Raw genomic sequence first — 13,378 nt, forward strand, 5'->3', positions numbered from 1 at the left:
GGTAGAGCTAGTCACTGGGCCTCCTGGTCTCCATCTGGAGACCAAAGTGGGATGACCAATGTAATGTGCCCAAGTGACAAACCAGGAGAATATACTCTAGACAGTATCAGGATCTTCAATGAGATGTGGTAGTTGTAGTGACTTTTAAAATGGATCTAGAGGGAAAACCTGAACTCAAAGACCCCACCAGAGGCACATCTCCCCCAAGGACCCCTAGAAGCAAACTCTGCCTGAGGCCCAGAATCAGAGCTGGCATCTGTGATGACCCCTCGTCCAGAGCTTCTGAAAACTAAGGGCTGTGCTTCAGCCCCTGAGGCTGCTCCCGGGTGCAGAGAGCCCTCCACGGAACTGACAGGAAGACTGAGGGCCCAGCCCGGACAGTGACTTTGCCCAAAGCCACCCCCACACAACTCAGGAGCTAAGCTTGGGCTCCATTCTGCCCAAGTCCAACTTCTGATCTCAGCCCAGTCCCGACCCGTCACCTCACCCGCCAGGGAGCACCTCCATCAGGAAAAACAAGCTGCTCCCCGGTACCCCACATTCGCGTCACCTCCCCTGGGGCCAGATCCCCACCTGCCTCACATAGTCCTCTGGGAACCAGGGAAGGAAGCAGCAACTGGGTGCTGCTGGGACCTGGCACAGAGTGACACTAAGGCCCCATTTCCCCTTTCCTGTGGGGTGGGATGGGGGGGCCCTGGCCTGTCCCAGTGGTGCCCGTAGGCAGAGCCCGCCCAGGCCCCTCAGGGAAAGTCAGCAACAGGCCCCAAACCAGATCCGCAAGTCGGCCTGCCTCTGCCCACCCTGCCTAGACGGGGGCCAAACCAAACAAAGCCAGGAGAGGAAGCGTGGCTCCAGTAGGGGTGTCCAACCCCAGAGGGCCCTACCCGCGGCGTGGGCCAAGAGGCCACCTGGCACTGAAGGGCTCTAGAGTACCCAGCGGTTACGCGTTTGGACAACCTGGTAAGACCCTGACTTGATTCTGACGGGGCTGCTGTCTAGAAGCGCAACTCTGGTCAAGTCTCTTAACCTCTGGAGCCTCTGTCCCCTTATCTGGAATGGAACCCAGGGATATCACGCCAGACTCCCAGGCTGTGTGACCTCCTCACAATGCCTGGCCCAAACCAAGGCCCCAGGAGCAAAGAAATTACCTAAGAAGTCAGGACCCTCAACCCTGATGCAGGATGAAGACTCCTGTCTCTCATTCCAGGGCTCTTGCATAAAAGGGTTTGAGGCCCTATGGGAGCCTGAGACGTGGGGAAGCAGGCCGTGAGCGCTGTCCAAGCCCCTGGCCTGACACCAGCCACGAGGAGATGTGGACAAGGCTCATTGTTGTCTCAGGCAGGTTGGATCAGGCCAGTGCTCCCGGGAGGGCTGGGGCAGGCGTGGCTTAGCTGCAGGAGACCCAAGAACCCCGGAGGCAGCAGGTGGCATGCGGAGGAGAGAAGGGAGGCACGAGAGGAAATAAAGTTGAGGGTGAGGTCACAGACTGAATGGCAGGTGTGGACGGTCCTGTCAGCAACAGAATGAAGATGGCAGAGCTGTCTGCATCAAGCCTGCTCTGGGCAGTGCCAGCAGGATGTGGGGGCAGGGCGTGTGTGCCTTCCATTATTCTGCAGGACCCGGTGCTGGAAGAACAGCAAGGAAGAAGTCACACATTCACTGGCCTCGGCGAAGCAAAAAGACAAGAGGTTAGACAGCAGAGCGTGTGTGGTGGGGTGCTTTAATGACCAGGTCAGACAGATGCCACAACAGGCCAGAGTGACAAGATCCAGCCAGGGCACCCTCAGAGACCAGCCTGTCCCCACCCACACCTTATATCCTCAGTGCGGGAGGCTGCTGCCCGGCCCTCCCGAGGGGTCTGTATCTCTCCATCCATCACCTCTTTGTCTTGGCTGGACCAGGGTTGATTCTGCCCTTGTCTCGCCTGCCAGCAGCACACAGGAAATGAACCAGGCCCTCTAATGGAGCCACTGTTGAGGATCTAATTAAATCCTCTCCCCAAATTCAATCCAGAACTCAGAGCAGGCTGGGGAGGTGGCCGCTCACACCAGCTGTGGCTCCTGTGCCCTGGACTCCCATCCACTGTTGGGTTCGGGGATTGGTATTGGGCTGCTGGAAGTGACTTGCCCAATGTCACACAGTTACTCACTGCAGAGCCAGGACTGCTGACCCCAGAGGCAGCCTGCGGCTCTCACTGCAATGATTCACTGCATCCACCCAGAGGTCGGCTCCACATCTGCCCTGGAAAACCACTTCCTGCTCTGGGAGGGGGCACACTGGGCTTTGCCTCTGTCTCAGGGTGGCCCTTTTGCAGGCAGGGGTTTACAGAAAGAGCACTGGACTTCAAGCAGAGGACCTGAGCTGGCCTTCTCTCTCCATCATCTGCTAGCTTTGGGATCTCCACAGCCTGGTTCTCTGTTATGAAAAGGGGACCCTCCTGTCCCTGCTCCAGAGAGCCAAGGCAGGCCAGGAGAGTGCCGTGAGCCACAGCATGGCCTGCAAAGAGGAGAGGGCCTGGGAATCCACGGTCAGATTCCAAGTTGGGGTGTTCCTTCAAGTGTGGAGCACCCCGGGTCCCCAGCTTCGGGCTCCCTGGCTCCACGATGACACCTGCAAACCCCAGCTTCTCGGCCTGCTGCCAGTTCAGGGATCCTCCATGGCCATTCTTGGTCCTCCCCTGGCCTAACTAGAGGAGTGGACAAAGTCCAGGATGGAGGCAGCGCCTGAGAGTGGGGGGGTTCTGGAGATGGAGCCCCCCTCACATCTCCTGATGGGGGACCTTGGGCTTCACCTCTGTGCCTCACTTTCCTTGGCCAAAGCAGGGGATTTATAACACCTCCTCACAGCGCTGCTGGAGGAATTCATGAGTAACGCTCACCCAGAGCTTGGCGCTGCACGGCCACGTGAGCACTCAGCAAGCAGCAGCCGTGACCGCCCCACGGGGCTTGGCCTTGCCCGCTCCCGCCCTGGGCACTTCCCCACTCTGTCACGGGCCGCCTGACCTGTCCACCGCCTGCTCTGGGCCCCTCTCATCTCAGCCCCCACAGTCTTCCTCATGTACCCAGCCACTCTCAGGCTACAATCAACCCCCTCCCCCCTGGGCCACCCACGCCTCCTGGTCCACACGGCCGGCCAGCCCAGACCCCATCCCGAGGCAGATCCCATAGGCAGGTCTCTGCTCAATCCTCACCAAAGAACTCTGCAGCGGACTCTGTTCGAGGCCCAGTGGATACAAGTGGGAACAAGGAAGACAATCCCTATTCTCATGGGGCTTACTGGCTAGAGAGGAAGGATGGGCGTAAATCCCCCACGTTGCCACCCAGGTAAACACAGGATAAGTACCAACCATAGCCTGCAGCATGAAGGAGCGCTATAAGGTGCTACAAGAAAAGAAAGGGAGTGTCCAGAAGAGCCACCCTGTGTGATGACTGGAAATCAAAATCTGCTCAGTGGGCTGGGAGGGCTTCCTGGGGGAGGAGGCGCCATAGGCAAAGGCCCAGAGAGGAAGGACACAGCACACCAGCAGTGGGGATGGAGCCCAGGGATGCAGATGGGGACCTGAATATGTCACCAGCACCTCCAATTCAACACACGCAGACTGAATGGGAATCTTTCACCACGTCTATTTCTCCTCTGGGGGACCCTATATGATACCACCACCAGTCACTCAAACCAGGAACCCCTGGACGTCCTGCTTTCCTCCTTTCCATCCACTACCACCCCCCATGGCCAACGACGCATCCTCAGGATCATTCCTCATGGAATCCCAAGAATCTTTCCACTTGCTGGAAAGGCTGTGGGTGGTGGGGATAAAGGGCACATGGGAACGCTCTGTACTTCTGCTCAATTCCCCAAATGACTCCAAAATAAAAGTTTATTGATTTTTTAAACAGAGAACATTTCCACTGTCTCCGTGCCTGATCTTACAGGGCCGCCTCTATCCAGGAGGTGCTGACCTTCCACCGGTGGCCTGGATCTCTCTGCTCATGCGCTGTGCTACACCAGGGAAGCCTCCTAGAGCAGATCTGAACTTGTCACTCATCTGCTTGAAGCCCAGCTGTGGCTCCCCAGGTGCCTCTCAAGTAAAGTCCAAGTTCTGCAGTCCTGAGAGACCCTGGGTTCTGTTCCTTCCTCTAGCCTTGCCATGCTCCACCATAAGTGTCTGATGAATGAATATTTGATTTAATAATCCAGTGAACGTCAAGGGTCATGTAGACTCAGTCCTCAAAGTGTGGCTCACTGTCGCAGGGAGCTCATACGAAGTACAGACCCTGAGGCCTCATTCACATCTACCAGATTGGAATCTGCCCAGGAATCAGATCCCAGATGATTCATGTGCATTGTAAAGTTTGAAAAACATTGATCTAGCTTATTAGTTCTCAACAGAGAAGTACACTTTAGCACTTGTGAACTGCTTAAAATTACCTTGACTTGGGAGGCTGAGGCAGGAGGATCATGAGTTCAAAGCCAGCCTCAGCAACTGAGCAAGGCCCTAAGCAACTTAGCAAGACCCTGTCTCTAAATAAAATATAAAAAAGGGCTGGGCATGTGGCTCAATGGTTAAGTGCCCCTGGGTTCAATCCCAAGTACAAAAAAAAAAAAAAAAATATATATATATATATATATATATATATGTAAATATTAAACATATATAAATATATAAATATATAAATATAAATACATATATAAAATAATCTGAGATACATATAGAGAGAATTCTATATAAACTTACTAGATCAGATTCCCTAAGAATAGGGACCTATAGAGGCCTAACCTGGGGAGGAGAGAGATGAAGAAGGAATTTGGTCACAGACAGAAAATTCTCTATCCTTAAAGGATCCCATGACTCATGGTCTTGGAGGCAGGGAGCATTTCCTGCCCATTCTACTGACAGCAAACTGAGGCTTGGAGGAGAAGCACTCATCCCAGGTCAGAAACCCTCAGGACAAAGCCAGCAGTTGGGAAGGGAACTTCCTGAGGAGTGAGAAGACAGGAGGCCCCTCATGGAAGCCTTCTCCACTCCTGGCACTGTCACCAGCCCAAGCCAGAAGGACACAGACTGGGCAGCCTGCTGAGCTTCCCTGTCCCCCAGCTTCTCACCGGGCAGGGAGATGGCTCCCGAGGTCTGGTTCCAGGTCTGTGCCCCTTGTCACTGTGCTGCCAGGCTCCTTCTCTGCCTGGGGTCTCAGATACCACAGTCTCAACAGTGGGGCAGGGGGACCTGCAGTGTCTCTCCCTAGACCACAGCCCCTTCTAGGTCTCCAGCTCTGCTCTCTGGAAGGCAGGGTGCCGAGCGCCCGGCCTCCCAGCCCCTTCCTGCACTGTGCTGATGGGAGTCTGGCAGGACAGCCCCGGCCCAGGCTGGCTGCTCTGCTAAGCGGCTCTCTCCCCGAGGGCTCCACCAATGACCCCCTTCCTGGCGGGCACCCTCCTCCTTGGCATGTACCCACACTGTCCCATTTCCCTAATATCTCTATCTTGTCGAGTCCACTTCCTGCCCATTCTATGAGCTCCAGTTAGATGCCCCTTCACACATGCTGGCCGTAGGGCTCTTGGTTCCCCTGCTACTACTCAGCCTGCCCTGCTCGTGAGGCCCTGGGGCAGGCCTGCTTTGGTTCCTCAGAATCTCACCCTGGCTTACTCCCCACCACCATGACCTCCCACTGCCCTGCCCAGAGTTACTCAGCAAATACCTCCAGAGCCCAGCCACGTGCCAAGGCCTGTGCCAGGCACGGGAGCCAAACAGCAGCATGACCATCTCCTGCCCCACAGGGGAGAGACGCAGGCCCAGGTCACCCTCTCACCCACCCACCCCTTGCCCCAGGGGGCTGTGGCAGCACCGAGGCAACAGGAAAGACTGAGAGACTCAGAGGTCATGGGGGAACAGCAGGACACCAGAGCAAGTGCATTTGGTTCCACGGGGCAGGAGCTGGCTGTGCTGAGGGATTCGGACCTGACCCTGAAGGCAGTGCTGGGCTCTCAGGCGGTGTCCTGGCTAACTCATGGCCCCCTGAACCCCACCCGGAGCAGAGTGTCTTCTATTTATTTGCTTTAAGATCTTATGAAAGTTACTTAACCTCTCGGAGCCCCAGCTTCCTTATTTGCAGAATGCCTCACAGGGTTGCTGGAAGTGACAGTACATGTAGGGAATCTTCACAGTGGCTGGCCTATGGCAGATGCTCAATTAATGACCCCCATCGTTTTCATCATTATCAATTTCCACTATCTCCAGCTCTACCCACCCCATTCCAATGGCACTAAAGGACAAAGTCCAAATTCCTCACACACCCATCTCCTGCCCCACGAGGCCACCTGCACTTCCTCCAGAGTTCCATGTGGTCACCTGTGCAGCCTCCAGTCCCACACCTTTCCCCAGAACCTTCTCCAAGGGTCACATCCATGTTTTCTGCTGCCTCGGTGCTGCCACAGCCCCCTGGGACAAGGGGTGAGTGGGTGAGAGGGTGACCTGGGCCTGCATCTCTCCTCCCGTGGGGCAGAAGATCATCATGCTGCTGTTTGGCTCCTGGCACAGGCCTTGGCACGTGGCTGGGCTCTGGAGGTATTTGCTGAGTAACTCTGGGGTGTTGGGGAGCAGGGTGGGCCAGGGCTGTGATCCTGAAGAGCCAGACCAGGGCCTGTCCCAGGCCCACACGAGCAGAACAGGGCAGGCCGGGCAGGGGCAGGGGCAGAGGAGCCAAGAGCCCTCCAGCCAGGGCATGTGAGGGAGCATCTAGCTGCGGCTGAACAGACAGGCAGGAAGTGAACTTGATGAAGTGGAGAGACTAGAGCACACAGGTCCCTATAGGAGCACGCAACACACACACACACACACACACACACACACACACACACACACACACACAGTAGATGAGTCAGGTCTACTTTCCACTGCCCAGTGAGCTCCTTTCCTCTCCTGTCCTCTTCATTTCCTTTCTCCCTCCCTCCCCTCATCCAAGGGATGCTTCCTGAGTGCTCACCTGGGCCACACACTGTGTAGACAGCACTGGGCTGTGGTGAGCAGAACCAGATGCAGGCCCTGCTCTTACTCCACAAGGCTGGGGCCTGAGGATCAGGAGTCTGGCTCAGCTCAGGAGGGGAGGAGGTGCAGAAGCCCAGGCACCGACGACCCTCCCAAACCTCCTTCCCAGGGCACACTTCCAAGTGGGGCTCCTCTGCCAAGCTCGGTTCTAGCCTAATCAAACAAAAAATCTCTGCCATGCCAGGGAGACCCCAGGGAAGGGCACAAACAGTGCTGTGGTAAAGGCCAGAATCTGGGGTTGACGTTCACCATACACCTGCAAAGTGAGTCCTCCTTCATGAGGCTGCCGTGGGGCAGGCGGAGGCAGGGCCGGGCACACAGCAGTGCTTTAGCACACAGCAGTGCCCTGTGCTCAAGAGTAGGCACCAAGGGCCAGTTCTAAACTAAGGCCTCACACCAGACAACTGCTTGGTGGACAGGACGCACTCTAGAGGCAGAGGGGGTGGGAGGAAAGCCCACAGTGGTGAAGAACCAGGGCCCGGAAACCAACAGACCAGGGTCCAAACACCAAGTGCAGGCTGCTTCCCCTCTGCAAGGTTGCATTTCCTCCTCTGTAAGTGGAGACACAAACACTGAGCACCCACCTCTGAGCACTGCTGGCACGTAGGGAGCTTGGCGTGTGGCCTGGCATGTAGCAGATGTTCAACTAGCAGGTGTACTTCCTGTGGTCAAAATAAGACTCTCACCAGCAGCACCATCAGTCCCTTCCCGGCATCCAATTCTGCGATGGTGCGCTTGACACATTCAGACCCTGACCACAGCCCAGCACGGGAGTCTGATTAGCTGCATATTTCAGGGGAGGAAACTGAGGTCCACACCACAAGCCTTGGAGGCGGGGGAGGAGGTGGGTGAGTTTGTGCCCAGCCTTCTCCTGGGCTGGGTCATTCTGTCTCACTTTAGGACCAGGCCAAGTCATCCCCTGTCTGAATCTCATTCTCCCTGGGGTTGGGGGTTGTCCCGTTCTGAATCTCAGCCAGTCCCAAGTGGTTAGATCTCAGGGCCCAAGGTGTGGCCAGGTCTCCGTTGGGTACAGCAAGAGCAGGGGAAGCAGGCAGCTCCCTTTTCCAGGGACACCCCAGGCTTGTTTGTCCACCCCATTCCTAAAATACCTCCTCCTTCAGGGCCCGCCTTGCTGGGGGCTCTGGTTGGGCAGGGCTGGCAGAAGGGAGGTTCTTCCACCTGAGGACACTGGGGTGGACATCTGGACATTGGACTCCACCACACCCTGCAGCCAAGGTCCCGGGCACCCTCCTGCTTCACCATTACCTGCCTCCCTGACAAGCCCTGTGTCTGCCAAGGGGTGACGCTGGGGCTGGGTCGGTCCCTAACTCATCCTCCTGCCATCGCCTGTCATGGAACTTTCCCCCATTCTGGCTTCACCAGAACCTGACTCTTCCTCTCCTGCTCAAAAGCCCTCCACCCTTCTGGAAGGAAGTCCCAGCCCCTCTCCTGTGTGTTCTGCCCCCCTCTCCACATTGTGCCTCCCCTTTTCCCTCCAGCCAATCCCATTTGCTCCTCTAACCCCAGGCTCATGCCGTAACTCCTGCCTAGATCACCCTCCCCTCCTGGTCCCCCTCCTGGTCTACCCGACGAACCTCTACTCAGAACTCCAATCCACCATGTGCGTGCCCCTTGATTCCTGGCAAAGGCGACGATGCCCCATGGCGAGAAAGGACGGTCTTTTTTAATAAATTGGATATCCACCCCCGGGGGGAATGAGTCTTTGCCTCTGCATCGCATGGTGCAGAAAAATCTATTTCGAATGGATTTTAGATCTAAATATGAAAAAGGACAAAACGCCTAGATGATAAGAGGAGAAGCTGGCCCCGTATCTGTGGGTTTCATATCTGTAGGTTCAACTAACCACAGACAGGAAATTCAGGGGAAGACATTCCATCTGTAGTGAAAATGAACAGACTTTGCTTCTTGTCATTGTTCCCTGAACAATACATATAGCAAATCTTTATGTAGTATTTATAATGTATCAGGTCTTATAAGTAATTATAAATCAGAGATGATTTATAGCACACAAGAGGATGTGACATGGGTGTGCAAACATGACACCCTTCTCTACAAGGGACTTGAGGATGGGCAGCTGTGGGCATCCACAGGGCATCTTGGGACTGACCCCCAACAGACGACACGTCCATTACCTCCAAAGGAGCAAAGACACAGAACTCAGCAAGCATCACCATGCCACCATGCAAGAAAAAGATAACAACTCAGACTGTTCTTCAAATATCCCCTTGAAAGAGCACAAAGACAAGCCACGGAGTGGGTGTACATATCTGCATCGTGTTTATGCAACAATCACATAGCCAGAGTATTTTCTGTTCCACAAATCAATCAGAAAAAAAAAAAAAAAAGACAATCCAATAGAAAAATGGGGAAAAGTCTTGAACAGGCACCTTGCAAAGAAGGTGATCTAAATGGTCAATCGACAGATATAAAGGTCCTCATTAACATCAAGGAAAAGTAAATTAAAACTGCATTAGGGAGCTGCCATCTTGTGTCCCCGCATGTGTGCACCTAATCTCAGCTGGTCTGCCAGAGACCCCCTGAGCGCCAGCCCTAGTCCCCCACACTGCCCCATTTCCACTCCAACAAGATGAAAGAAACTATCATAAACCAGGAAAAACTCGCCAAACTGCAGGCACAAGTGCGCATTGGTGGGAAAGGAACTGCTTGCAGAAAGAAGAAGGTGGTTCATAGAACAGCTACAGCAGATGATAAAAAACTTCAGTTCTCCTTAAAGAAGTTAGGGGTAAACAATATCTCTGGCATTGAAGAGGTGAATATGTTTACAAACCAAGGAACGGTGATTCACTTTAACAACCCTAAAGTTCAGGCATCTCTGGCAGCAAACACTTTCACCATTACAGGCCATGCTGAGACAAAGCAACTGACAGAAATGCTACCCAGCATCTTAAACCAGCTTGGAGCAGACAGTCTCACTAGTGTGTAAGGAGACTGACTGAAACTCTGCCCAAACAATCTGTGGATGGAAAAGCACCACTTGCTACTGGAGAGGATGATGATGATGAAGTTCCAGATCTTATGGAGAATTTTGATGAGGCTTCTAAGAATGAGGCAACTGAACTGATCAACTTCTGAAGAAGATAAACTTGAAGAAGTTACTGGGAGCTGCTATTTTATATTATGACTGCTTTTTAAAATTGTTTTGTTTATGGATCTGATAAAATCTAGATCTAATATTTTTAAGCCCAAGCCCCTTGGGCACTGCAGCTTTTTTCAGTTTTTGCTTATACACAATTTATTCTTTGCAGCTAATTAAGCTGAAGAAGCCTGGGAATAAAGTTTGAAACAAAGGTTAATCAAGTTCTTTGCCTAGTTTAAAAAAAAAAAAAAAAAACTGCATTAGGGGCTGGGTTGTAATTCAGTGGTAGAGCCCTTGCCTAGAATGTGTGAGGCACTGGCTTCAATCCTCAGCAACACATTAAAAATAAATAAATAGATGAAACAAACAAACAAACACATTAGAAGCTGGGCACGGTGGTGCACGCCTGTAATCCCAGCAGGTCCGGATGCTGAGGCAGGAGCATCGAGAGTTCACAGCCTCAGCAACAGAGAGGCACTAAGCAACTCAGTGAGACCCCGTCTCTAAATAAAATACCAAATAGGGCTGAGGATGTGGCTCAGTGGTGGAGTGCTCCTGGGTTCAATCCCTGGTGCCCCTCTCAAAAAAAAAAAAAAAAAAAAAAAACACACACACACACACACACATTAGATATCACAATATCAGTAATGTGGGTGAGCACGTGGAGGAATGGGTGCTCTTTTGCACAGCTCAAAGAAGGGTGTCTTGGCGTCACACTTTGGAAAATTACATGATGGTATCTAGCAAAGCTAATTATATACAACTCTATGACTCAGCAATGGCAAACCTGGGGTATTTACCCAACAGAAAGCAAGGATGTCCCCAGCAGCACCATTCATCATAACCTTGAACTGAAAACAACCGAAACATGCATCAAAAGTGGAACGGATAAACTGCACACAACTTAACGCCACACAGCCGTGAGAATGAACAAAATATAACGTAACGCAATAACATTGATGAATCTCACCATCAATGGAAAGAAGTCAGCAGAAAGGACTATTTACTCCATTTACACAAAGTTCAAAGTCAGGAGATAGTAATCAATGAGAGAAATCAGGACGCAGGCTGCCTGTGAGGTGGCAGCAATTGACAGGGAGTGCAGAAAGGTTCCCAGGACACTGGAAGGTTCTGCTTCTTGACCTGAACAGGGCCCCTGCATGGGTGTGTTCACTTTGTGAGAGTTCATCAGTATGTGTCTCCTCTTTCTGTCAGTATGTGACACTTGTCTATTTTAAAAGACAAACCCCTTCTCCCAGCAGCTCCCTCTCCGTTCCCTGGTGCGCAACAGCTCTTTCCTCTGCAAACCCCTTGCCCCTTGTGTGATCTCTGCAGGGCATTCCGACTGTTTTCTCCTTCCCAAAAGCAGCTTTCCACCTCCCATTTGCTGAAGGCCTTCTGTGCCACCCCCCACACTGTTGCATGTTGTCAGGACCACCTGTGAGCCTAGGCGCATTGGCAATCCCACCGCAAAATGACCTGGAGCCCATACCTTTGAAGTATGTCTAAGAGCTTTCCACGTACACCTCACTTGACCCTTGAGGTTGGACCACCGCCTGAGGAGACAGAGGCAGGAGCTCAGTGTCCTGCCCAAGGACATTCAGCTAAGCTGCCCTAAAATCTGCTCCTGCAGGTAAGTTGGAACATGGTGGCTGTACCGTGTGGGCCATTCCTACACCCAGGTAAATAATCACACCTGCGCTGCAGGGAGGTGGAAACAGCAGGTAGAAACTGGCTCTTTCCGTGGTCAAGTATCTACACAACCAAATTCCACCTCACCTCCTGCAGGAAGCACCACGGAGGCTCCCAGGCTAGACCAGATGCTTCCCAAGGATTCCCGAAGCCCCTGTGCCTCCCATCAACACTGTGCTGTCTCTGAGCTTTACTGGCCCATCCTTGGCATTACAATAAATATTAGGCCTTTTAGACTATCATCACAGCTACACCCAGGAGGCTGAGGCAGGAGTTTCACAAGTTGAAGGCCAGCATGGGTAACTCAGTGAGACCCTGTCTCAAAACCAAAGAGGGCTGGGGGTGTAGCTTAGTGGTAGAGCTCTGGCCTCACATGCATAAGGGCCTGGGTTCAATCCAGCACTGGAGGGGAAAAAAAGATCAATCCTTTTATGTGTGTACCTCCTATACCTGGAAAGGACACAACACACAGTAGGGGTTCAACCTATGTGGAAAGAAGGAAGGAAGGAAGACAGGAAAGGAGGAAAGGGAAGGGAAGGAGGGGGCAGAAAAGATAGTATGGAACCTCATCTAGATCAACTATGAACTCCATCAAATGAGATCTGAGCAAGGAAGATTTCACGTCCTGGCTGACTCCAGATATAATCCTTGACTCCGGGGTGGCAAGCCATGCCACCTTCCATTCTATGGCTCTTCCCCCTGGCTGCCTCCAGCCTTCTCTCAAGGTTCCCACCACCAGCCATTTGGCCCCCCAGGCTCTGTCCAGCCCTTTTCCAGCCCGACCATGTCCCCTCGCCTGAGCCACCTGCCCTGAATGCCTGAAGCTGACTGACCCCCACCAAGGTAGCAGGATGGTTCAGGGATCCCGACCACAAGCTGAAAGTGTGCCTGGTCTAGCCCCACGGAACTCACTTCGAGCCCCGCCTTTCTAAGTTGGGAACTGCAGGGAGTTCTCTGGCGGTGGCCCAGGCCAAGGTGCCAGTTGCAGGCAAGCTGACCCATGACAGGCAGGGAGAGGGGAAAAGCCCTGGGCCATCTGGAGCAGAGGGCACACCTGGCAGCTCTCCACACATCTGCAGGGATGACCTAGGCCACTGCTAGGAGGAAGTGGGCATCCTGGAACTCTCTCCTCAGTGCCTGGATGTTCTGATCTCCCAAGAGGCTCATGGTCCAGCACCCCCGTGGCCACTCCCACCCTACTCCTGGATGCCTGGGTACCTCTGGTTGTGCAGGGGAAGGCGGTGGCTCCCTGGGGCTGAGCCCAGCTGGCCTGCTGTGAGGCATTCTGGCCTCTCCAGGCTTAGGGGGCTGAGCCATAAGCGGCCTTGTTTATCCCTGGGAGGAATGATGGTTCTCCCTGAGCGATGACATCTTGGAAACGGCCTGGCTCCACAAACAACAACAAACCTCCCGCCAGGCTGCAGCTTGCATGAGAAGGCTTCTGCCCAGAGGCGCCTGAGTAAAAGGTTAGAGGCTGCTTCCCTGCTGAGCCAGACCCTGGCCTTGACCCTGACTCCTGGAACCCAGGA

General features: G+C 53.5%; 2 protein-coding genes across 5 annotated transcripts in view; one reads left to right on the forward strand and one right to left on the reverse strand.

Annotated features, from left to right (window-relative positions):
- Rgs3 (regulator of G protein signaling 3) overlaps window positions 1-13,378 on the reverse strand; it is a 118,364-nt gene that overhangs the window by 15,567 nt on the left and 89,419 nt on the right. The gene's annotated exons all lie outside the window — the stretch shown is intronic.
- Window positions 9,648-10,004, forward strand: LOC124964209 (transcription factor BTF3-like). Its single transcript, XM_047524119.1, has one exon. The coding sequence runs from the start codon at window positions 9,648-9,650 to the stop codon at window positions 10,002-10,004; it is 357 nt and encodes a 118-aa protein (XP_047380075.1).

Source organism: Sciurus carolinensis, chromosome 14, assembly GCF_902686445.1.
Source record: "Sciurus carolinensis chromosome 14, mSciCar1.2, whole genome shotgun sequence".
NCBI classification, from domain to species: domain Eukaryota; kingdom Metazoa; phylum Chordata; class Mammalia; order Rodentia; family Sciuridae; genus Sciurus; species Sciurus carolinensis.

What these genes read in the sequence shown, in the direction of transcription:
- LOC124964209 (XM_047524119.1), top strand. Translation starts at nt 9,648, where the DNA reads ATGAAAGAAACTATCATAAACCAGGAAAAACTCGCCAAACTGCAGGCA.